Consider the following 25,172-nt stretch of genomic DNA (forward strand, 5'->3'; position numbering starts at 1 on the left):
AAAGTATGAGAGAAAATTGTTCTGTTCGTTGAATAAGGTTGGAATTAAAATTGGACAATTCGGAACTGCGAGTGATTCTTGGATGCTAGGGATTGTATGGAATATTGTGTATTATACGATTAACTTATTGATAGCGTTTTAGTATGTTTGCAACAACAATTTTTCAGGATGAAACCGTTTTAGACGTTGGGTAAATAACCAAAAGAAAATTGTGAATGACAATGGATTAAAAGTATGGTCTGATCATTTAAATATGTAGGAGACTTTTTCTTAGATGCAAAGCTCATGGCGGGAAGTCTGTTAGATATTTAAATGATCAAACCATAGTCGCATTCAATGGAAGAGGATGATTTTGGGATGTCTTGCAGAGATGTTTGTATACGAAGAAGGAGAAAATGCTGAGTAAATTCGGAAAGTGTAAAATTTAGGTCTGTTTTTCTATTCAGATGCAAATATCTTTGTGAAACATATGAATTTGTTGTTGACGTTTTAGATGATAAGGTTAAGTCGTTATATTTGCATACATATTTAAATAAATGGTAGTTACCTATTTACATCTGAAGACTAAGGAGGAGAGCCCCTCTACATGCCCCTCTCAGATCTTGATGTCCTTTGCATATGTAGTAGCCCTAGGCGAATGTATGATAACCCTAAAGTGGTTTGATGCCATGGCCACATTTGCGCCCGCCACACCCACTCAAAGGGATAAAAACGACAAAAATTGCCAACTTAAAAAATCCGCCAAAACTCCAATTTTGCTCGGATTTTGATGAAAGTTACATTTTTGTGATCCCAGATACTTGTGTGATCATATCCAGTAGCAATCTTAACTTTTTTGAAATTTTCGAAATTTTTGGGCATTCCACTGCTGATGAATTATTCGAAAAAATTCAAAATTTCAAAAAAGTTGAGATATCTACTGGATATGATCACACAGGTATCTGGGATCACAAAAATGTAACTTTCGTCAAAATCCGAGCAAAATTGGATTTTTGGTGACATTTAAAGCACATGAAAACAATGCTTTTTTCGTGTTTTTGGCACCTTAGAGTGGGTGTGGCGGGCGTAACTGTGGCCATGGCATCAAACCACTCTAAGGTTATCCTACACTCGTCTAGGGGTATAAAATATCCAAAGGGCATCGAGATCTGAGAGGGGCATGTAGAGGGTCTCTCCTCCTAAGAAAGAAATGAATGTGTTGTAGAAATCGAGTTTTTAATTTTATTCCGAATTTATTCAATTGTGTATTTGCTATTTTAAGGCATTTTTTGAAATACAGTGGTATTCTAAAAAAAACGTGTGCCACATTTCCCATATTAAATACGAACCAAATAATTACAAAATTATCATTTTTCAATACATGGTTTGATTCGAAAATTAAATATTTTGTTATCGGGTATGCGGAGCAATTCCTTGTTCTTCTACAGGTGTTAATTTCAATGTACACTTAGGTATTTTACCTGTCTCTTCGGATTAGTGCTAAACTCCTACTTGTTTCCAAATATAAGAAGTAGGTGGTCTATTTTAAACCCGTGGATATTTTGTACTAATTACAGAAGGTCCATCAGGACAGGTTCGAAATGTATTTATAGCTGTCCTTATGGACAAATTACAGTAAATATAACTGCGTATGTATGATGCTTATGAATGTCGTGCACAGCTAATTTGGAGCAATTGGACAAAATGTTATTTAGCATATATATATATGTAAATAAGCACATCAAATTTACACTCTTATTTATCCACTTTTCTGCAAAATTTCATGCTTGAATAATGAGTCAAATTTTGTAAGTAATTTGCCAAATCGTCTCTTCGTCATGTACAATAATTTCTTTTAATTATTTACATTTTTCAAAGCTACTTGCATACGAACCAGTTACTAAAAATCATTCCTTGTCAAGTTTGGTACAGGGGTCATCAGGCTTATAAAAACCAGTTTGAGGCTACCTTAACTGGAATTATTTCCGAGTTCGATCGAGTTTCCAAATTTGGTACACATAATCATTGAACATTTCTGATATGTATTTTTATAAAATGTTGGAGAACGGCTCATTAATGACCCTGTAGTCAAAGGTCTCACCAAAGGCTTTCCCGAAGCTGGCACTTGATTATACTACTGAATTTTCCATGTTTTGAGTTTTAGAAGAATGTCATGAGAATTGAATTTTTCCAACGATTGACAATGGGTAATTTGTAAATTTTAAATAGAATCCTAGGTCTGCATCATTTAGAAATTGCAAACATCAAGTTATATATTTATTACAACCTAAAATTGTAAATCTTACTACGATTCGTAACATTTCTAACGGACTGCCAATCACTGATGTTAACTACAATCAACCCTACATTGCTCCTCGTACATATCTACAAAACTTCAACTTCAGACTAACATGAAACACTGGCAAGTATTATATTTCCATTATTCGGTAGCAACTAAGAATTTATTTAATTCTTACTCACACTCGGAAACTGATCTAATTTCACCCGGATTGTGGGAAATTTTCGGAGAATATGTATCACTTTTCGGACGAGTCGCAACCCTTCCTTGGGATTTCTCGGTGACAGAGAGGAAATTGTGCATAGCAAAAACGTCCTTCAGGAAACGTGGAATTCTCAAATTCTCATCATTTCTAATGATCGGTTACACCTTTACCACCTTCATCATCTTGATGCATAAAGTACTATTCTGCGTAACAAATAATCAGGACACTAAGGACACTATAAGGACATTCATGATGTTATACGTCATCTGTCTTTTTCCGGCCCTCATACCGATTAGTTTTATAATCTCTTTTCGTGGCGGACAAATTTGTTCAATAATCAACCCGATTACACAGTTTCAACCAGCAATGTCAGGCAAGTGATTAAAATTATTTTTATTAAAGTTTTCTACCAATATTTACATTTTAGTGACTCTGAAATTGAGGTGAAATGTTTTTTCTAAATATATGTAGAGAGTTATGAGGTTATAAGTATAGTTTATATGTTGAGAAGAATTAACTTTGGACCTGATGTTTCGCGGCCAAAATCATGAAATTAAGCAAATATCTACTCATTTCTAGCCTCATAAAACCTTAATTTGTTGATTTTGCCAAACTGTTTTGATGAAATGAATCATCGATTCTTAAATTAGTGCTTTATTTCGTTACTTTGGAATTTAAAAACCGTAGATTGATTGATCCTATCAAGCTGAATTCCCACCTAGCTTGAAAGCTTATATTTTGTAGAGTTTTTTTTTGTGGGTAGAAATTCCTTCATCGATATCTATCAAATACGATTTAGTCTGTTTCTTTAATTATGCAGCATTGGGAAGAATTCGACACTACGCCCCGGTGAACAAAATCATGGAATTTGGTCTTCTCAACTTCATAAAGATATCTCCATTTATCCCATTCGCACTCATTCCTTTCGTCGTCTGGTCCGACGTAGATCCACTCTATGTCCCAAGCCTGCTTCAAACTTCGAAGCTGTCCCCTTTCAGATTTCTCCTAATAGCGTTCAGAGTTAGTACTTTAACTGCTGTGTCGTGCGAACTACTGAAATCCTTTGGTCTTCTGGCAACCTTGGCGGCAATCTTGTTAGCTGCATCAATTCAAATAATGGCGCGGTGTAGAAAAGCCCTCGATAATGTTTGGACCGGACAAGTCAAAGTGATCAAAGTGTTTAAAGAATTGCAGCTTTGGAATATTATCTACAACCAAAATTTGTGTTATTCAGTTGTCCCGCACCTAATTTTGTTTGGCATGAGTATCATAACTTTAGCGAACTATTTAACAATCAGACTCCCAAGAAAGGTCCCCTTAATGCTGTATGTAATATTTCCGGCTACTAGCCTGACTGGGTTAGTATTTGTGATGACGATTGTACCCCAGGCGACGCAGGTCTTTGAAAAATCCGAAATATTTCTCGGGTGTTTGACAGGGAAATGTTTCTTGAAATATGAAAGAAGATTGCTTTACTCATTGAATAAGGTTGGAATTAGAATTGGTCCTTTCGGGACTGCGAGTAAGTCGTTGATGTTAGCCATTGCATGGAATATTGTGTATTACACGATTAACCTATTGATAGCATTTTAGTGGGTACATAAATGTAAACTGAAAACGAAAAAAAATTCCTATGAAGTGTACGGAACTGTTATAGACATCAAAAATGTTCAAACCTGGAGTACTGCATAATATTTGCAGTGTCTTATTTAGTTTAGTCTTATAAATATCATCGGATTAATTTTCTTAGTGATAAACTTGCAAAGTTCGCTTATTTGTTTGGTATGACATATTTATGTTTGTCTAACTAGGTGGTTAAATGTTCATATCGAATCACTAAAAACTTACAAATACAGGCCATTAGTATAATTTTAGATAATAGCAGGCATTTAATACTAATTTTCTTACGATCGTGAAGATTATAGCCAATTATTATCCCGGTGTCAATTATTCATTTTCTGTTAATACTTTGGATTAGGCAGTTCTTTAGTACATACATTTACGCAGCGTAAATTTTGCTCTGAGAAATAGAGTATTAAAAGAATATCAAACTGCATTCATATGTATGTGACTATGACTGTGAAGTGGTACTGGTAAGTATGTAATGCAGTGTAGGAATAGCTCGAAATTAAAGTTTTACCATATCGGTAGCAACTTTATACTGATCGGTAAAAATTTACCGGCCGACCGATATAATTTTAAGACCATGACGACCATGTGGTAGCAACATTCATATCGGGAACTTGATACCTGCCTGACGATACCATACTTCAAACATTATAACTTCATGGCTATATAAAAATGTAATTAATTTGTAATTATGTAAGTAATTAATTACTTTTGACGGAAGTAATTGCTTTCTCTCGTCAGACATCCAAAATTAAGTAATTAGTAATTGTGAATGACAAACTCAAGTAATTATACATATTTATGTCAGTATCAACGTATCTAACAATGTGTTCCAGACTTCACAGGAAGGATCCTGTCGTCAATTCGTTACTCCGTCTGATTAAGCAAAGAATGGATTTCGCGAAATTCTGGCCTGTCTCCAGGATCCAGCTCCCAGCATTTTAGTAGGACCTGTTGATAACTATATAACCACACCCGCCCGCCAATCCATATTTAATGACGTAGATATTCTAGAAATAAATAAATAGATAAATGGTTTCCTTACAACTGTTCTGTCGCCAGCGGACCCTACTAGCACATTGCCAGTGCAGATTTTGTACCGATGTGCCCCATTTCTCGGTACCGATTGTGTAACGATTTCGTGCTGGTACAGGGAAATCGGTACCTTGCCGGCACAGTTTAGCTACAAATTTTGGGTACCGGGACTGTTCCGGCAAAACTGTACAAAAATGGTATCGGTACATATGTACGGTTCCACCTGTACCAAAACTGTGCCGGTAAGGTACCGATTTCCCTGTGCCAGCACGAAATCGTTACACAATCGGTACCGAGAAATGGGGCACATCGGCACAAAATCGGCACTGGCAACATGTACCGGAACCGCACAGGTTGTGCTGGTAGGGGAGGTTTGCCCAACCTCATCCCACCGTCTCGAAGTTCAACAATGAAATCCGATGTCCAACTCAGTTCTGCCCAGGGTCGCTGCCCAAACGACCAAATCTCCCAGAGAAGCACCCCATACGACCACACGTCTGTTTTCACCGTGAATTTATACCGATCCAAACTTTCTGGAGCCATGGACCTCCATGGAGATGCCTTTGTTAAGCCAAGAAATGAGTTGATCGAATAAATGTTCCCCATTTTGATGGTTTGTGAACAAAAACCTGGTTAGTATCACTCGCATACGCTTTGTAACTTCCTTGTTGGAGAAGTTTTGACATTCCAAAGTCGGAGATTTTTGCAGTCAGCTGGTAGTCTAGGAGGATATTTCTTGACGCTAGATCGCCATGTACGATCTGCTCGAGATACGAAATAAAATTTAGGATTAAATCACGGAATCCCGCCATAAAATTTGAAAATTCAATTTAAAAGTCGATTTATTAATAATCCCCACCCCGTCGCTTGCTAAAAAGACCATCCCAGCCGAAATCTGTTTTGCCCACGTGTAGAACTGTTGAACACATTCCTCTACCGAAAGGTCAGAGATATTCGATTTCGATTCCCTGCTGGACAGCGATTGAATCTGCAGCGGCGGATACAACTTCGACTTTAACAACTCTAAATGCGATTCCAAACTTCCTCTTGGGCAGAACTCCATAACGATGCTGAAGCTCCTTCTCTTCATTAACCCTTTTCCGTTTTCCAATTCTGATAACGGTGTAGTTCTTTCTAAAATTGAGTTTCAAAAAACTTACACTAAATTTAAATTACCCGTCTCCATATCGTTATTTATAACCGACATACCCCTATCCTCGTAACTTGGCGAGAGATAAACTCCGTAGAAATGGATAAGATGTTTATGTCTCATTCCGTTCCCCATGAGTCTAGACATGTTGCTAAACTCATCCACTAGGTGGCGTGCCATATCGGGGGAAGTGTCGTTAAACACTTTCACACCAACGGGGACAACTTGAACGGTTTTAAGGAAGCGCTTTGTTGTGAGCAATCCCTTAAAGACGGTGGCAGAATAGCCAGTCCCAACTGGTTTCGAACTGTCGACTGAAACGAAATGATTAAAATTAAAATTGGTGCAAAAAAATTATGACTTTTTCATAATTTTTGCGAATTTTAAAACTCATAATTATTTATCGTCCAGATCACCCACTTTTTAAACATTCACTAGATATTCTCCGTATAGCCACCGAAGGTGGAAAGACCTCCAACCCATCCACGTAAGAATTATTTTTCAAGTACAGGATATACACGTGAGAAATTGTGGACTGTATGATGAACATGAGGAGCATATGGCGGAGAAACAAGGTTTTGGCGGTGGATTCAAACCTACTCGACTCCATTATTTGGGGACTTTCTATCCTCAGCTGGGTTTGAACCACTCCTTGAGCTGTGAACGCCCACACATTAATGTTTCAAAGTCGGTGGAGGTGTTTTTCATCGTTGCCCTAAATTTACCCCAAATTAATACATGTTTATAAGGTCAAAAATCAACTTTTTTAATAAGTATTTTTTCATATAAGGCCGAAGGAACCTACTTTTTTTGATGACTTTTTCAACAATTGAATGCAAGTGGCAATCCTATTACAGGCCAGTATTGCCAGCAGAGTTGGCAGGGATACTAAACACGTGAAGTAAATTGGATCTGAAGATTCATAGATAGTGAGAACAATTTTGCGAAAAATTAATGTCAAAATTAATATTTAAGGAGGGTAAAAAACTGTACGTACATTTTTCCCACAAATTACTCCACAGATCACTCCTATCGATGAGTTGGTTCATGCTTTCTCCCGCAAAAAATAAGAGCATCTGTGTACGATAAATGGCCCCCAATTACTTGAAAAGCACATGGTTCCGTACAAATTTCAAATTCAGCTAATACACAGCAAAAATAAGTACCCACCCCAGCGTAAATGATGCCTTGGGCGAGCAGCCCTTTATGAACTTTAGCAACAAGGCAGACTGTCCCCTTGGCGTTGGTGTTCGTTTTGGTGGTGCCAATGCACAAAATGTTTTTCTCCCCACAAAAGCAGACAAACGAGAAGAAATTGGCCATCCACATTACCCAGATCACCAAATTTGTGCCCAGGAGGGCGGGAGGGTTGGATATAATTTGGAGTAGCCAACTATTCGTATCGAAAGCCGTGTCGCTGGTGGAATTGGAGATTACGATTCGTTTCGGAATCGTGTGGAATTGGAAGCTCGCCTTGGTCCCTGTCGCCAACAGGAGGCAAACGCAGACCGAGTAGAATGTTGCCTTTTCCCTTTTCTTGAATACAAAAATTAATACAAATGTTGCATATATTACAAATGCAAATAGTCGTAATTAATTTTCTAAGCTAGGAATTAAAAGTGAAAAATAAAATAAACTAACCAATTTCGCAGACACAAGAATAATAATGCTTCCAAGGAAGTTTCCAGAGAATAGAGCGGCATCTATTTTCAGTTGAGCGAGCAATTCGGTAACTGCTTTGGTTTATGAGATTAACCGGAAATAAATTAAAATAACGAAAAAATCACACCGGCAACTTTGAGGAAGAACTAAAACTGTTATTATATATGTACCCACCTGCTTTATCCACAAACTGGCAATTCCTTCCGGATGATTGCCGCAGAGAGAGATAATCCTGAATGGTTAGGAGAAGAAAAGATAAGGAAAATACCTGCATTAATTTACAAAAATAAATAAATAAATTACAACTTAAATTAAATTAAAATAAAATAAATGAAATAAATAAAATTAATTCCACATCTGATTATATAATGGTTTATTGGTACAACTAACCATGTAACTGAGCCCAAATCTTAAAATAAATAAAGGGTGTTGCGATGTCATTTTCTAGCAGATGAATATTCCAATCTACGTATCTGGGTACGTATAGGTAGGTACACAATCTTATAGATCCTAAATATATATGTAACTTCCCAAAACTGGCGAATTAATTTGCGTAAACATACAATGCAAGAAAATCTATTGTCGTGTCGTGAAATTCATAATATAAGAATGTAAAATTATTCCTCAAAGTAATCCCGTCATTCCATAACTAGGTTTTTCCGGCGTAAGCCGAATGCATACATACAAACAAGATACATACCTTTCTTAAATACAATATTGTGGTTTTATTAACGATTGCTTGTTTTTTTAATTTTTTTCCAATTTGGTTGTCTTCGACTGCGGTGAAATTTATGTATTTACATATTCTACTCCCATCTCTGAGTTGGTGGTTTGGGTATGGTTTTTGGATGTCAATGTCATTGCCACACATTCAACCGAATTCACTTCCGGTGCTGGTGTGATATTAATACTCATGCAGCCGCTGACATATGTACACATACATTCTGCACGTCTGTATGTTATCAAATTAAACTTGATTTTATGTCTAATATGTACATATGTATGTCTACAGGTTCGATAACGTTGAAAAATGAAATGAACCCATCTAACAATGCGATGGTGTGAAGTGTAGCCCTCCGAATTCGTTGGAATTTGGGATTATGTGGTCCAACTCAATAAAAGCAGGGTTTCTTGAAGCAATTTGAGCGATGGTTGGAATGTGCCAAAATATTTTTGTCAAAATTGGGAAAATGGGAGCTCAAATTCAAATATGTATTTACGTAAGCGAAGCCTTGTTTTGTTCCTCTTGATATATTTATAATCCAAGCTAAAATGTTACATTTTACGGAGTTGGAAATAAGATATTACGTGAATAGGACTTATTGGGTTGAGTAAAGGTAGTGGCATATTTGAAGATATAGGACGTATGTTGTCTATCGGCAAGATAGTTATCGGATATCGGGAGATCTTAGGTTCGATTCCTAGGGTGGCTTTTCTCAATATTTTTGCGCACTTACCTTAATCTACATAACCTAGTATTCAATCCTGTATACTTTAACTCCAAATGAATTTCACATATCTTGGCCGGCTCCGACCATTTTTTTGTTAAATATGAAGCTAAATGTTCACATCGATTTAGTAGAAATTTATAACTACAGGTATGTACATATACGTATTATCATAATTCTATATAATTGCAGACATTTAGTTCTATTTTTTTTTAATTCAAATAAGCACATGTTGACCAATATTAGGCTACGTACAGATTATAATTATGCTGTAACTATCTTGACGATTCATGCTTAACATGGTAATATTACATATTTGACCCGTTCAAATACATTCATACATTCATACATACATATTTACGTAAAAACCCATTTCACAATAAAAAATATTAGGATAACGGATTTCCCAAAGTGGTATTTATATTAGATGGAAGCAAGCGATTACGGAAGGTTTCCTACCGCGACGTGTACATAATTAGTTCCCATTGTGAATAACACGGTTTAAAATCGAATCCTGGGTTGATATCAATCAAAAATTGTATATTCGAACCTTACCTTCTGAACCTACTGATCGTCAAACTTGTTCTCGATGCCTCCTTTCACTTGCTCACCATTCCTCTAAAAAGTGTCTAATAATTTCAATATCCTGACCAAAATGAAACCTATGCAAGTGTTACATTTTCATTTATTCTGTAGCAACTAAAAATATATTTAAATCCTTTCCACCCTCTGAAACTGATCTACTTTCACCCAAATTGTGGGAAATTTTGGGCGAGTATGTGTCCATTTTCGGACGAGTTTCAATTGTTCCTTGTGATTTCTCGTTAACCGAGAGGAAGTTATCTGTAGTAAAACTTTCCATGTGGAAACGAGGAATTCTGAAATGTTCATCACTTCTCATGATCGCTTATACCTTGACTACATTCAATCTCTTAATCCATAAGATGCTGATTAACACTACAAATCGTCAGGACACTCTGGACACTGTACGGACATGCATGATGTTTTACGTCGTCTGTCTCTTCCCTGGTTTTATTCCGATGAGTTTTTTGGCTGCTTTTCATGGGGAGCAACTATTTCCGATAATTAATCAGATTACACAATTTTATCCAGCAATATCAGGTAATTAATGTGGTATGTACCTGTTTATGTCGAAGGCTTTTCATAAGTAAATACTTATTTCGACTCGACTTTCGTTCGACTTTTAAAAAGCCAACACTTCCATCCAAAGACGATGGTTGGAAAGAATATTTCAATAATAATCATAGAATCATAGAATATCCTTCAAAAATAAATTTGGGCATGATATCGCTAAAGACATTTAGTTTAAAAAACAAAAAAAGTAAAGTAGCATTTTTCATTAATCTGTAGCTCTAGGAAGAGTCCAACACTACGCTCCAGTCAACAAAATGATGGAATTTGGTCTTCTTCACTTTACAAAGATCTCTCCATTCATCCCATTCGTACTCATTCCTGCGGTCGTCTGGTGCGACGTGGATCCGCTTTATATCCTCAGTCAGCTTCATGATTCCAAAATGTCCAATTTCAAATGTCTCTTAACAGCGGTAAGGCTTGGTAGTTTAACTCACGTATCGTTAGAACTAATAAAATCCGTAGGTTGTCTAGCAATCGTATTGGGTGCAACAATGCAAATATTGGCGCGGTGTAGAAACACCCTTGAAAATTGGACGACCAGTCCACTCAAAGTAATCAAAGTATATAAGGAATTGCAGCTTTGGAATGTTACATACAACCAAAACTTTTGTTACTTTACTGTCCCGCCACTAATCTTGTTTGGCATGAGTATCATAATCTTAGTCAGTTATTTAACCATCAGGCTGCCAGGAAAAATTCCCTTAGCCCTGTATATGCTATTTCCGGTTACTAGCTTGGTTGGGTTTGTAATTGTGGTGACGATTTTGCCACAGGCGACGCAGGTTTTCGAAAAATCTAACCAATTTCTAGGTTGTTTGAAAGGGAGATGTTTTTCGAAATATGAAATACGGCTGTGTAACGCGTTGAATAAGGTTGGGATTAGAGTTGGGCCTTTTGGGACCGCGAGTAAATCGTTGATGTTAGCCATTGTGTGGAATATTTTGTATTACACGATGAACTTGTTGCTAGCATTTTAGTCGGTTTGTACATGAGTACAATTTATTGTGAAGTGCGGCGAACTCTTTTAAACGAGGAAAGAATCACAATCTCGGGTCCACTAACACATTTTTTGACGCGACAAGGGGGGGGACCCAGGGTCCAATGATGTCGTACCTATGTGACACTTGCTAAGGGGGGGAGGGGCATTCTATTTAGAATATAGTGATTTTTGCATTGCATAACCTATGAACGTACTGTTACTTTTGATTATCAATTTATAAATCGAGCTTTAGTATTATTTTCAAAACTGTAAAAAAATCGATAGTTACATACATAGATTCTCTTTTTATTCCGACTATAATTCCTAATCGGTTTAAATAAGTTGCGAATCGTTTTGCTTGCTCATCCGTGGGTCAGTGGGTATCTATAGAACGCCTCAAGATAGCCCTCTCCAAAATAAAAAATTCTGATTTAGCATAAAGAAATAATAAATTTTTCGCTTTTAAAATTATTAAATCTGTATACCCTTTCGGAAAGGTTTGCCTATTTGAATGACGAATCAAATTTGGTAAGCAATTTGGTAAATCGTCTCTTTGTTGTATACGCGATTTATTTTATTCGCATTATTACAAATGTAGTTATTCGCATGCATACGAAAAAGTTCGTAACAAATCATCCATTCGAAGGGTTGACTAAAGCTAATGATTCCCATTCAACACAACTTTTTGTAAAATTTTGATTTTTTAAATACCAAATGTTTAAAAATACTCAAACAAAAAATTTAATTTGGTATGAGATATGGCAAATTTATGAAATAATTATCACATCTGATTTTACCAGAATGTAACATTATGAGATGATTTTTATGAGGATTGTGTATTTTAAAATTTCCAGAAAAAAGTATTTACTAAATATTTATCTTCAACAAATTATTTCAAATTCTTACCTTCTTAGTAATTTGCAAATACATAGTTAGCTTACCCATCCGAAATTTAAGTGGAAAATATCTAAGTAGTGTCACGTATCTTTAAACCCAATATCCAGGTAAACCCTGTACATGTTTTTGTTAAATATGTATACTCTAAAATCTGCGATTGCATAAATGTTCACGCTGAATTAGTTGTAATTGAGAACTAAATACAAAATATTACAATAATTCTATATAATAGGAGGCATTTATTCGCTTCCGCAAAAATTCAAATGCGATTCAAATTTCCACAATTTTAAACGGTAGAAAATATACGCAACAAATTATATTTATAAGAACCCATTTGACAGGGAAACCATTCTACCCTGCAAAAACTTATCATGCCACCGAAAGTTCCTATTTGAGTTACGCCGAGTGAGTACTTACATACTTAAATATGTACATACGAATTCTATATCTACTTAAATACCATTCGTAATTCGAATTACGTAATTCGAATTCGAACGATTAATCATACCTTATTTGTGATCGATATTACCTGCAATTAAATAGTCATGCATTGGTCGAAGTATCTAAAAGACCGAAATGAAAAAAATTCAAGCATTATATCCCCATTATTCTGAAACATCTAAGAATATTTTTAAATCTGCCCCGACCCTAACACTGATCTAATTTCATCCGGATTGTGGGAAATTTTAGGAGAATATGTATCCCTTTTCGGTCGAGTCTCAACCCTTCCTTGGCAGTTCTCTGTAACTGAGAGGAAATCATCTCCAGCAAATCTTTCCTTCAAGAAACGTAGAATTCTGAAATTTTCATCACTTCTCCTAATTGCCTATACCTTGACTACATTCTGCCTCTTGATCGACAAGCTACAATTCAATAAAACCGATAACCGAGACACTCAGGAAACTCTAAGGATATACTTATGATGTTTTACGTGGTCTGTCTCTTCCCAACATATATACAGATAAGTTATATAATCGCTTTTCAAGGGGGAAAAATTTGTCCAATAATTAATTCAATTAAACAATTTCAACCAGGTATAGCAGGTACGTACTTGAAAGCTTATTTTTGGTGGATTTTTCATATTTAGAAATTTATTCCGATTATATAATTTTGCAGCGTTAGAAACAATCCGACCCTATGCCCCTGTCAACAAAGTCTTGGAATTTAGTTTTCTCAAGTTTATAAGGATATCTCCGTTCATCCCACTCGTTATAGTTCCATTGATGGTCTGGTCTGATATAGACCCGCTTTATGCCCTCGGTCAATTTTGCACTTCTAAAGCATCCACGTTCAGATTTCTCTTAATAGTGTTTCGACTTGGTACTTTTACGCAGGCAGCCGGCGAAGTCCTCAAAGCCGTTGGATGTCTGGCAACCTTGACGTCCATCTTTTTGGCTGCATCAATTCAGATAATAGCGCGGTGTAATAAAGCCCACGAAATTGGTGCGACCGCATCAATCAAAGTGATTAACGTATATAAGGAACTGCAACGTTGGAATGCTATCTACAACCAAAACTTTTGTTATTTTGTTGTCCCGCCACTAATTATGTTTGGCATGAGTATCATCATTTTGGCTAGCTATTTGACCATCCGACTACCAGGAAAGGTCCCCTTAATGCTGTATGTCCTATTTCCATTTACTACATTGTTTGGGTTTGTGCTTGTGTTGACGATACTGCCACAGGGGACGCAGGTTTTCGAAAAATCCGAAATATTTCTTCAGGGTTTGAATGGAAAGTGTTTTACAAAATATGAAAGAAGATTGTTCTATTCGATGAACAAGGTAGGAATTAGAATTGGACAATTCGGAACTGCGAATAATTCTTGGATGTTGGGAATTGTATGGAATATTGTGTATTACACGATTAACTTATTGATAGCCTTTTAGTGCTGCCATCTTATTTTAAAGTCTTGTTCTAGCGTTTTAGTGGGCATATGACGGCTGAAAATCCATGCCAAATGATTTAAGTAATAAAGAGAGCGCGCGTAGGGAATTCATAGGAGTGGCAATCCGTCGGATCTGATCGGATTATCATAATCCGATTATGAGACCTTGGGATTGATCCGAAGGATTAAGGAGGTCCTCGGATCAATCCGATTCGGATCAAACACTTAATCCGATGTGACAGGATTGATCCGTCGGATTTCGGATCGGATTATAATCCGATCCGAAAATTTTAAACAATTATCAAATTTAATAAATATATTCATTTTCCGGGTAACTGTGATACCGGGCACCCTGCCCTGCCATCAAAATCAGTACAGGCAGGGTATTCGGCCGGGTAGTGTATGTATGTATTCTTTTCAGCAATTCATGAATCATATTTAAACATTAAATTGGAACTGAAATTTGTCAAGTGTCCTAAAAAAATCGGCATATGAGATGGGCTATTGACGACTTCAATTTGAAGTTACTGTTTAAATATGAAATAAATAAATAATACTAATCATGAGTTGCTAAAGAAACGAATGATTGATGAGCTTAAATATATGTCCGCAATCTCCGGATGCAATTTTGAGGATTAATAGACAGTATAGTCGACCTCATTGGCCTAAAATTTGCAATTTGCAAGTGTCAAAAAAATTCAGAAATACCCTGAAAATTTAAGTTTTTTATTGCTAAATAAATAATCAAATGCAGCAAACGAAATGTAGGAAAGATGCGAAGCGATACGGTCAGACGGTCATGACACGCCAAAACTATGTCGATTTTGGAAATCCCCGCCTAAAACTATGCCCAGTACCGCCCAGAAAGATAAATATGTACAAAAGATGCGACATTTTCGATTTTGGCGTCGTCTACACGGTCGTGGTTCATGGCACATCAAAACTATGTCAATTTTTGATATCCCCGCCCAAAACTATCCAAAAAGATCAATACAATAAATTCGACATTTTCAACTTTGGCGTCGTCTACTACACGGTCATACGATCATCGTGCGTCAAAATTATGTCCATTTCTGAAGGCCCCGAACTACGTCCAAATATTCAAAACAAAAAACTCGTGTGGCCGTTGGTCTCGTCCGCGTGGCGCCGTGACCTTTTGACCTATAACGCCCATCTTCGAAGTTCGAACTCATCCGTACTTCAAAAGTTAGAAACACGTCGGCGAAATCCACATGTCGAAATTCGAGTTCTAAAGCTTCACTTATCTTTAAAAATATCCTGACAAACCCTCTAAATTTCTTTGTATAATAAACGTCCAACTCTGGGATTAAATAAATGTTCACGTCAAATTAGTGAAAATTGAGAAATACAAAATATTACAATAATTCTATATAATAGAGGCATTTATTCTGTTTCGCAATAATTTAAATGCGATTCAAATTTCCACAAGTTTTAACGGGAGCAAATATACACAACAAATTATATTTATTCGACTGGGGAACCTTTTTACCTTGCAAGGATTTGTCATGCTACCGAATTGTCTTTTTGAGTTACCCCCAGTCATAGTTATGACCTATAGTATTCCAATTCTAAATCTAAATACACGCCGTAATTTTAATTACGTAATTCGAGCTCGAACGGCTGGTTGTACCCTATTTGTCATCGATGTTACCTCCAATTAGTCTTGTATTGGTCGAAGTATCCAAAAGACTCACAATCCAGACCAAAATGAAACAATTGCAAGCATTTTATTCCCATTATTCTGAAGCAGCTAAGAATTTTTTTAAATCCACCCCCCACCCTGAAACTGACCTAATTTCACCCGGATTGTGGGGAATTTTCGGAGAATATTTATCCGTGTTCGGGCGAGTCTCTAATCTTCCATGGCATTTTTCGGTGACCGAGAGGAAATTGTGTCTGGCTAAAATGTCCTTCTGGAAACGTGGAATTCTGAAATTTTCATCACTACTGATGATGGCATATACTTTTACTACATTAAATCTCTTGATCCATAAGCTACTATTGAACAAAACAGATAATCAAGACACTAAGGAAACTGTTAGGACATTCATGATGTTTTACGTTATCTGTCTGTTCCCAGCCTTCGTACCAATGAGTTTTATAATCGCTTTTCGTGGGGAACAAATATGCCCAATAATTAATCCGATTACACAATTTGAACCAGTAATATCAGGTAATATGTAATTAAAATTCATTGTGTCTACATGGTCTTGAAGTAGGCTTAAATTTCAGAAAATTGTTTAAAAGTAAATTACTTTGACAATTTACTAATTTATGCAAAAGGTGGTGTCTCGTAGCCTAAATCATAAAAAAACTCATTTTTGACCATTATTCGGCTCTGGAAATCTAGCTAAAAATGTTCAGAGAAGATCTTTGCCAATTTTTAAGATGTTTCCACCTCAGATTTTGATAGTTTTAATAGGAGGAGATTTGGATTTTAGGAAGCCTTCAAAAAAATTGGAATACTTGCTTAAAAACTCATCGTAATTCCACTTATTAACCTAGCTATTAACTGCAAATTCGTTGTCCAGAATTTAAAATTATATTCCCGGAGCCGAGATGCACATGATTACAAATATGTTGATGTCAACGATTTTGGTGGTGAGCCATCTAGTCTTACGTTAAATGAATAACTTTCCTTCAATAATTTTGGAGTTTAAAAACTTAAGGCTCGATTACATTATTGGCCCACGTTCAAATTAGCCGCGCTAGGAAAGTGGATGTATGCATTTCATGGCGGAAATTCCGTCACCGTTGCTAATCAAATGCACTACATTCAGCCGTGCAAATCTTTACAGCCATCCGGCTTCTCTTCATCAATCCTAGTCGTGTCATCAAAAAAGTATTTAAGATTTCTGTAATGCGTACAGTACTTACCATCTTATAAATACAACCAGACCCGTTGGGACATATTGCTACGTGGTTTATCAATAGTCTTCACCAATCATGGCAAAATGTGCGACTAATATTGGTGACGAAATGCGGGGTGGTGGCTATCAAATTTAGCATATTTGAATAGTTTTTATTAATTTTCAGCTATTCGAAGAATCCGACACTTTGCTCCGGTCCACAAAATCATGGAATTTGGCCTTCTCAGCTTTATAAAGATGTCTCCGTTCATCCCACTTGTAATAGTTTTTGTGATGATCTGGTCTGACGTAGATCCGCTTTCTGTTCTAAATCAGCTTCATAATTCTAAAATGCCCACTTTCAGAGTTCTCTTAATAGCGGTTCGACTTGCTATTTTCACCCAGGCAGGATCTGAACTACTCAAATCCATCTGCTGTCTAGCGACCTTGGCGTCAATATTATTGGCTGCATCAATTCAAATAATGGCACGATGTAGAAAAGTCTTAAGAAATGCGTGGACCGCACCAATCAATGTGATTAAACTGTATAAGGAATTACAGCGTTGGAATATTATGTGCAACCAAAACTTTCACTCTCTTGGCATTTGGGCATTTTATACATATACCAGCAGTTACGTATAGTTTGACATTTCCATGAAATTATCCATCATTATTTATGAGCTGGCTAATATTTTCCAACTACCTCGCACAAGTTTGTTGATATATACCTTTAGAAACCCTTCTTTATTTAGTTATCGATATAAATTATTTCCCAACAAAGAAGCCCCTAACTATTTCGACACATTTTTTGTTAAACAATATATACAGCCGCGTACTTACGTGTTTCCTTATGAGCTCGTATTTTAACTAATCATAAATCTTTGCAAAATGGTAATTCGGCGTTTGTCACGTTTTCATTATTCGTTAACTATTCAAAAAATATTCAAAATCAGCAATTCCATTCCGCCCACGGAATACGATCTAGTTTCCCCCGGATTATGGGAAAACTTGGCAAGATTTGCCTCCGTTTTTAAGCATTTGTCCGTACTCCCTTTAACGTTCTCTGTAACCGAGCGAAAAGCATATTTCGTCCAAAAATCCTTCTTGAAACGTGCGATTCTCAAGTTTCCCGCAATTATCTGGATGGTCGCAACAACTATGCTGATTCTGTACCTTGTTACTCAACTACTGTCACCAAGCGTTGAGATGGATAATGACACCGCTCAACACAGGATGAGGATCTGTGTGAAGTTTTATGTGATCTTCATAGGTCTCCTTTTTAGCCCAGGGGTATACATGATAGGTTTTCGACCTGAAGAAATCGCTCAAATTATCAATTCGATTGTCAAATTTCAGTCGATAATTCAAGGTAATGTCCAGTCTGGAAATTTCGAAGGAATTAAAACTGCTTAGTTTAAGCCAGTTGCATATGCATGAACGTACACACTGTTAGAAAACCAGTATTGAAACAATTTGAAGCGGTATTCATAGTAATACCTTGATGTTTTGCGCAACTATATTTATTAGCTCAGCTGGCAAAGCGTGAGAGGTATCGAATTCCTCTGGTCCGTCTGCTTGTTTGTCTGTTTGTCGGTTCACAAGTTTTTTGCATCAATTGAAGCTGATTGGACCTTTGGTTTATTAAATAAATCATATATTTCCTATGCAATTGAGATTACCTATTTGAGCCTCCACTAATGTTCAAGGTGTTCTTAACTTTTATAAAGTAGGTTTAAGATCTATAGCTAATCAGGTTAAAACTATGTATGTAAGACATTAATAAAACCCGGTTAAAATGGGGAAGTCTAATGTGTTTTAATCACTTAGAATTCATTAAACCTTAAACCTACATAATAAAACTATAGACGGAAATACCTCAATCTTACAATTAGCCCTTTACAATTAATGATCATTCGCTCTTAATGGAGGGCCCTTAAAGAAGTGTCTTCTATTCTTTAATTTCAGCCCTTGGAGAGCTGAACCATCGTACCCACGTTCATAAACTCTGGGAGCCTGCTATACACACCTTTATTACCGCTGTTCCACTCGTCCCGCCCTTCATATTTCTTTGCGTTACCTGGCTGGACATAGACCCCTTCGACACTTTCAGTAAATTCGCTATTTTGCACGCGCCAAGTCTTAGTTTTGCCGTAACAACGATGCGAGTAGTAGGATTTTATATTATAGGTATAGTGGAAATACTTAGATCTGTCTGCGCTTTAGGGATCGTAGTACTAATGTTTTTGGATGCATCGACTGACATAATGGCGCGATGCAAGAAACTAGTCAGTCAGCGGGGAACGTCTCCAATTAAACTTATAGCGGTTTATAAAGAATTGCAAATTTGGATCAGTTACGTCAATGACAATTTTTGTTATTTTGCTATTCCTCCTATCATTTTCTTTGGAATGGGTCTTATCATTTTGGCCAATTATCTAATAATTCGATGGTTTGGAAAGGTACCCCTACCCGTGTTTTGGTTAGCACCGTTCCACACTTTTGGGGGGATTGCTATAGTGGCGTCGATTGTACCTCAGGCGACGGAGGTTTTTGAGAGGTCGGCCCTTCTTCTGGACTTCTTGAGGGGGAACTGTTTCTCAAAATATGAACAAAAGTTGGTCCGTTCGATAAGAACAGTAAAAGTTCAGAGCGGACCTTTCTGCAAGATGTCAAAAGAATTAGTGCTCACTATCGTTTGGAACATTGCGACTTATACGATTAATTTGCTGCTAACTTTCTAAAATTGTAGGGGTTTCTCGTTTGTGGTTAAGTATATAATAATCATTAATAATATGTAATACATTACATAAGTACAATTACATAATTACACAATTACATAATTACACAATTACATAATTACATATTAACGAAAGTAGCCTAGAAAAATTAATTGAATTCTGATTCGATTTCTTTTTTAAAGTAGCACCCACCATATATCCTACGTTATCCCAATGTCCCTCCATTTCAACTCTCATCAAATGCACTAGTCTAATTTCGAATATAGATATGTCAGATGTATATATATGTAGGAAGACAACAATTTTTTAAGTTAAATTTCCGACACACTTTGTGGTATTTCTGTAGAAGATTAAGCTATGAATTGTAAAGTAATGAATAAGTAAGATTAGAAATTTCTTGCAACATACACGGTTTTCCTAAATTATCAACATATTTACCACCCTCGGGCACAACTACATATACAAGTACAACAAACATCTACAATTTGCATGATCTACATATATCTGCATATGTACACATATGCATACACTCAAATCTGTATTTATTCATCCTTCGTGAGTTCTCAACTATTTTTAAATTAATTTGTACATAAATGCATACTTATAACCATTGAATTATTAATAAATATACTCCAGAACAAAATTATTTTAAATTTATTTAGTATTGTCTGTGCTTACCATACTTCGTGTCACACGCGCACAGAATTTTGCATGACTATGTTGCCAAAAATATGTCTGCTACAAAAGACCCGACTTACATGAATCTGTCACGGTGAAGGCTATGCAGAAAAGAAATATATGATGTTCATATCTGGTTTTGAGCTCGAACCTAAGACAATATCTCTGGAAGCGTTAGCTATGCATGATGAAAATTTTTATTATTGGTTCATATAATGAAGATAGGTGAAGGAAATTTCGGAAAAAAATTGATGTGCCAGAAATACTGGGTGCATATGGACGAACAGATGTTTCCCAGGACAAAGTATGACCTGGCTGACTCACCACCCATAATAATAAGCACTTTATGAAGGAAATTGGAATTAAATTGAACAAATACTTAGTATATATATTTAATATTGTTCGCGTTTCAACTTCACTGTTCGCGTTTCAACTTCACTGTTCGCGTTTCAACTTCACTGTTCGCGGGTGAAGCCTGTGTTCTTCTGTTTAATTTACATAAGTATAAAATATTATGAGTCATTTGGCCAGTCGTTTGTCTCGTGTGTTGTACTGTTGCTCGGGGAGTAAGTAATACCTATGCATAAGTCCAGAATTCGACATGTTGCCTATGAAATTCAGACACAGCAACCTTGCTTCAGAATTAGTCATTCGCGTATGTCTGGCTGTTTCTTCTCATGGACATAAAGAGGAATAAAAAGCCAGACCAGTCAGTAAATTGACGTTGCGACTAACATATACTCAGCTTAGAAAATATCAAATTTGTCGCAAAAAATGATACGTCCTCAACTTAAAATTTATTATTTACTAAGATTGATCTTTCTTTTGAATTTCTACCGTGTCAATGCACTCTCACTGAATTCCCTTATTTCACAAATATCAACGTTTTACGACATTAATTTTAGAATTTCGGCGCAAACTAGAGCTTCGAATTTCACTTCAAATTTTCAACCCACCGTAATAATATCCCCCATCACGATATCCTATCATAATTTCCAAAACAACGTTATTCAGCAGGACCAGGATCGTGGTGTTCAAACGGAAGATTTTTTCCATGCCCCGCCAAAACGGCTTGCTTTACAAATGATCACAATTTTTCTAGCGTTTACCCAACACATGAATGATCTAACAAATGTAATTTTTAAATCTGGACATTCCTATGGGAATAATTTTAATATTCTCTTTTATAATGTGGCCCACTTAAGGAGTTCCTTGTCACAAGAAATATTTCAGAAAGGACTTGATGTTCCGAAATTAGGGTTCACCTGTCCCTTAACATTCATAACTTTGACATCTCTTGACATGGGGATTATTTTATTCGCACATCAACTCTGTTATCTTTGCCCAGAAAATGACCGCTTAATCAAATTTAAAAAGTTGAAAGTCGTTCAGGAACTTCCGTTAATGGTTTGGCTTCACGGGAAATTGTCATCGAACGCGTTCCGGGCTAAAATTCTTTTCCATCAAGGTAGAGATTATTTCGCGACAGAAGAAAAAATTCGGGGAAATTCGAGATTGGCAAACTGTCAAAAATACTTTGACTCAGAACCTGGCTGCTTAGTCAGTTATCCACTTTACGAAATTGTAAAGGCGAGGCTGAATGCATCGATGGAAGGTGAGGACTGGCACTTTGCATTTACTTCATTTTTTGCTGAAGGAATGCGCAAATGAATAATTCTTATTGGGAGCAAAATGTTGCACAGTTTGAGAATCAAATTATATTCTTTTAAGTTTATGCGAAATCTGTTTCATTATTAAATATCACAACTACTTTGTGTGAAGTCTTTATACATATAAGCAGAATATTTTTAAATAGTTCAACAACATCGATATCTGTTTACGCTCGTTCCATACGCTTGAGATGATCATCGTACCAGAATATGAGGTTAATAAGCTCCAGTGGCCCTATTGACGAGACTAAGGCTCAAGCATGTCGATTTCTACCAGTTTCAGAGGTTTATTAGAACGGCTAGGGGTCAGAAATTTCAAAATTTTGCTAAATTTATCCTAAATAATAAATACACATTTTCTTAGGTTGGCTACATTTTACTTAATTAGCTCAATGTAGAAGCATCACAACTATTTCCGTACATTTGTTGCTGTTTACCATACCATAGTTAATTCTTGTACAATATTCATGTTCTTGTATTTACTTTTGACCAGCTTTATATTCATGTCCATTGCTGGACGATATGGACGACTATGAGTGGGGGCCGCTCATCATGTGCCAACGGACTTGGAAGGACTCCCAACCTAAAAAATTTGTCGATTACATAGATCCAATTGTATCGTCCTTCATTCAGCGGGAGATGTACTTAATCTACTGCATCGCAAAGGCCGACTACAACCCGCCAACCTGGTCCTGGATTGCGTCACCGTTCGACCTCACCATCTGGCTCGCTTTACTAACAACGTTCTCAATTTTTGCCATAATTAGCCGCCGAATCTCCATGATGCTCGACGCCTTCAACTTTTTTATTTATATTGCTCCCCGGAATTTTTATGATTGGAAACATCCCACCTTATTTTTTAGTCTCGCAGTAACCTCGTTTCTAAGCTATCACTATGAAGCATTCATGACGACAAGTATAACCGCACCGTTGGAACTTAACGTATTCGCTGATATAAAAGTAGCCCTGGACAAGGGATTTCGTTTGATTTTACCCAAGTCCGATCTCCTGATCGGATTACAGTATCATCTGGGAGCGGAAATCAGACAACAACTTGGAAGAAATGTATCCACGAAGGACATTATTATTGATTCTGACATCGAACAAATCGATAAACCGTTCAACATCACTTGGCGCGATAAAATGGCTTCGATTAAGGGGGCAATTTACATCTTTGACGTCCTCGCGGGTAAACTGAAGAAGGAAAAGATCGTTAGTCAAGGTACCTGTTTTTTTATACATAGCTTTTCACTAGTGCACGCTTCACTTATCTAGCTAAGAAGGAATAAAATTCAAATATAAATTCATTTATTATTTAATAAATTTATGCATAATGAGGGAATAATTTTGTCAAAAGTTTTTCATAAATGAATATCGAATGAATATTTATCGAATGAATGAATATTTATTAATTTTATATGCTTGAAGAATAAATGAACAATTGTATTCATTGTTCATTACTCGTTCTCTTTTAATGGTATGTTGAGAAATTTGTTAAAGGCTGCTTGGAGTACGAGTTTAGGATAAAATGAACAAAAAACAAATGACTAATAAAATCTCATTTTTAGATTTTGAATAAACGACGTATATATGAATGAATATTGTTTTTTTTTAATTTTTCAATGAATGAATTTTGAATGAAGAACTCTTTTTTGAACAGGTGCTCGTGTGTTGTGTTTCGTGATTCCGAAGCCACTTGGCCCTCTTACCGTCATGACGAACTGCTTCTCTAGCATGACGGCGTCCTCGTTTTTGCAAAATGTTGACCTCTGGCACGGTCCGACGGGTCTATATACGATGTTTCAGAACAGATATTTCTCCAATTTTGCTAGACAATTGGCTAAAGATAGAATAAGTATGCTCAAATTAAAACGTGGTGGGAAAGACGAGGAAGAAAAAGTGCCTAGTTTAGGACTATATTCAAATTTTGGAATTTTATTTGTGTACTTATTGTTTTCCCTGAAAACGGCTTCTGTAATATTTTTTATTGAATTGACGTGTGTCGCCATTTTACGTAAATTGTCGAAAATGCTTCGCCAACGATATCAACTAATTGTGGCAAAGATTAGAAATGGTGTTAACAATGTCACGGTAGCATGTTCTAAAATAGGGGAGAGGTTTCGAGATTGTTGGAACTATTTGATATTTCATGATTACTGGAATTATTTGAGTTCTCGTGATTTTTGGAATTACTTCGGTAAATTATAAATGGTAGAATGTAACCGCATTATCAGTTTTTAATATGATTAAGAAAATTAAACTTTATGCCCCGGAATACAATGGACACAATTCTGTTAATCTTTGTGGACGTACATACATACAGTAAATAATTTGTATGCAAATCGTTACCATACCAATTCAAACAACATGTATGTACACATATACGTATTCTAGACAAATAAAGCATACTTATAAGTATTGTTTTATGCATATCATACATAAACGTCGTTCGTATGCCAAGTAGCGTACAATTGTGTATAATAATTAAGTATTTAGTAACATATAGACACGTATGTACATTGCGATACCCATGTTGTCACATAAGTATGTGCACATTGAGTTACTAACTAATCAAAGTTCAGGTGAGACATACTGACAAATCATTTGCATAAGTTTCTCTGCATATTTCGTCATCCTTCCATCAACGGTGAACTTTGGATTTTAATCATGCCGTACGTATGTACATACGTATATACGCATGTAGATAAATAAATAGAAGAGTGTGTTGCCCGACAGATTTACCAGCCTTATATTACAAATCGATTAAAAAATCTTGTAGAAACCTGTCAAAAAACGTCTCGTTGACTTATAATGAATTATCTGCATCAATCAGTGCAAAATTGTACCTGGAATTTATTAGTTTCTAATCCATACTGGACGTATGATTCCT

At 36.2% G+C, this 25,172-nt stretch overlaps 1 protein-coding gene and 1 long non-coding RNA gene across 2 annotated transcripts; both read right to left on the minus strand.

The window, feature by feature from the left end:
- Positions 1–2,861: 2,861 nt before the first annotated feature.
- Positions 2,862–5,300, minus strand: LOC118437365. The gene is made up of 2 exons (XR_004836051.1): positions 5,158–5,300; positions 2,862–5,073 (listed from the first exon to the last, which is right to left on the minus strand). It is a non-coding gene; the product is annotated as an uncharacterized LOC118437365 (long non-coding RNA).
- Positions 5,301–6,742: 1,442 nt separating this feature from the next.
- LOC118437493 lies at positions 6,743–8,400 on the minus strand. The gene is made up of 7 exons (XM_035856524.1): positions 8,350–8,400; positions 8,134–8,227; positions 7,939–8,030; positions 7,468–7,833; positions 7,295–7,373; positions 7,103–7,209; positions 6,743–7,012 (listed from the first exon to the last, which is right to left on the minus strand). The coding sequence occupies exons 1-7, from the start codon at positions 8,398–8,400 to the stop codon at positions 6,980–6,982; spliced, it is 822 nt and encodes a 273-aa protein (XP_035712417.1). The 3' UTR covers positions 6,743–6,979.
- Positions 8,401–25,172: the final 16,772 nt, after the last annotated feature.

The sequence above is a fragment of the Folsomia candida genome, unplaced genomic scaffold (assembly GCF_002217175.1).
Source record: "Folsomia candida strain VU population unplaced genomic scaffold, ASM221717v1 Fcan01_Sc013, whole genome shotgun sequence".
Classification (NCBI taxonomy): Eukaryota; Metazoa; Arthropoda; class Collembola; order Entomobryomorpha; family Isotomidae; genus Folsomia; species Folsomia candida.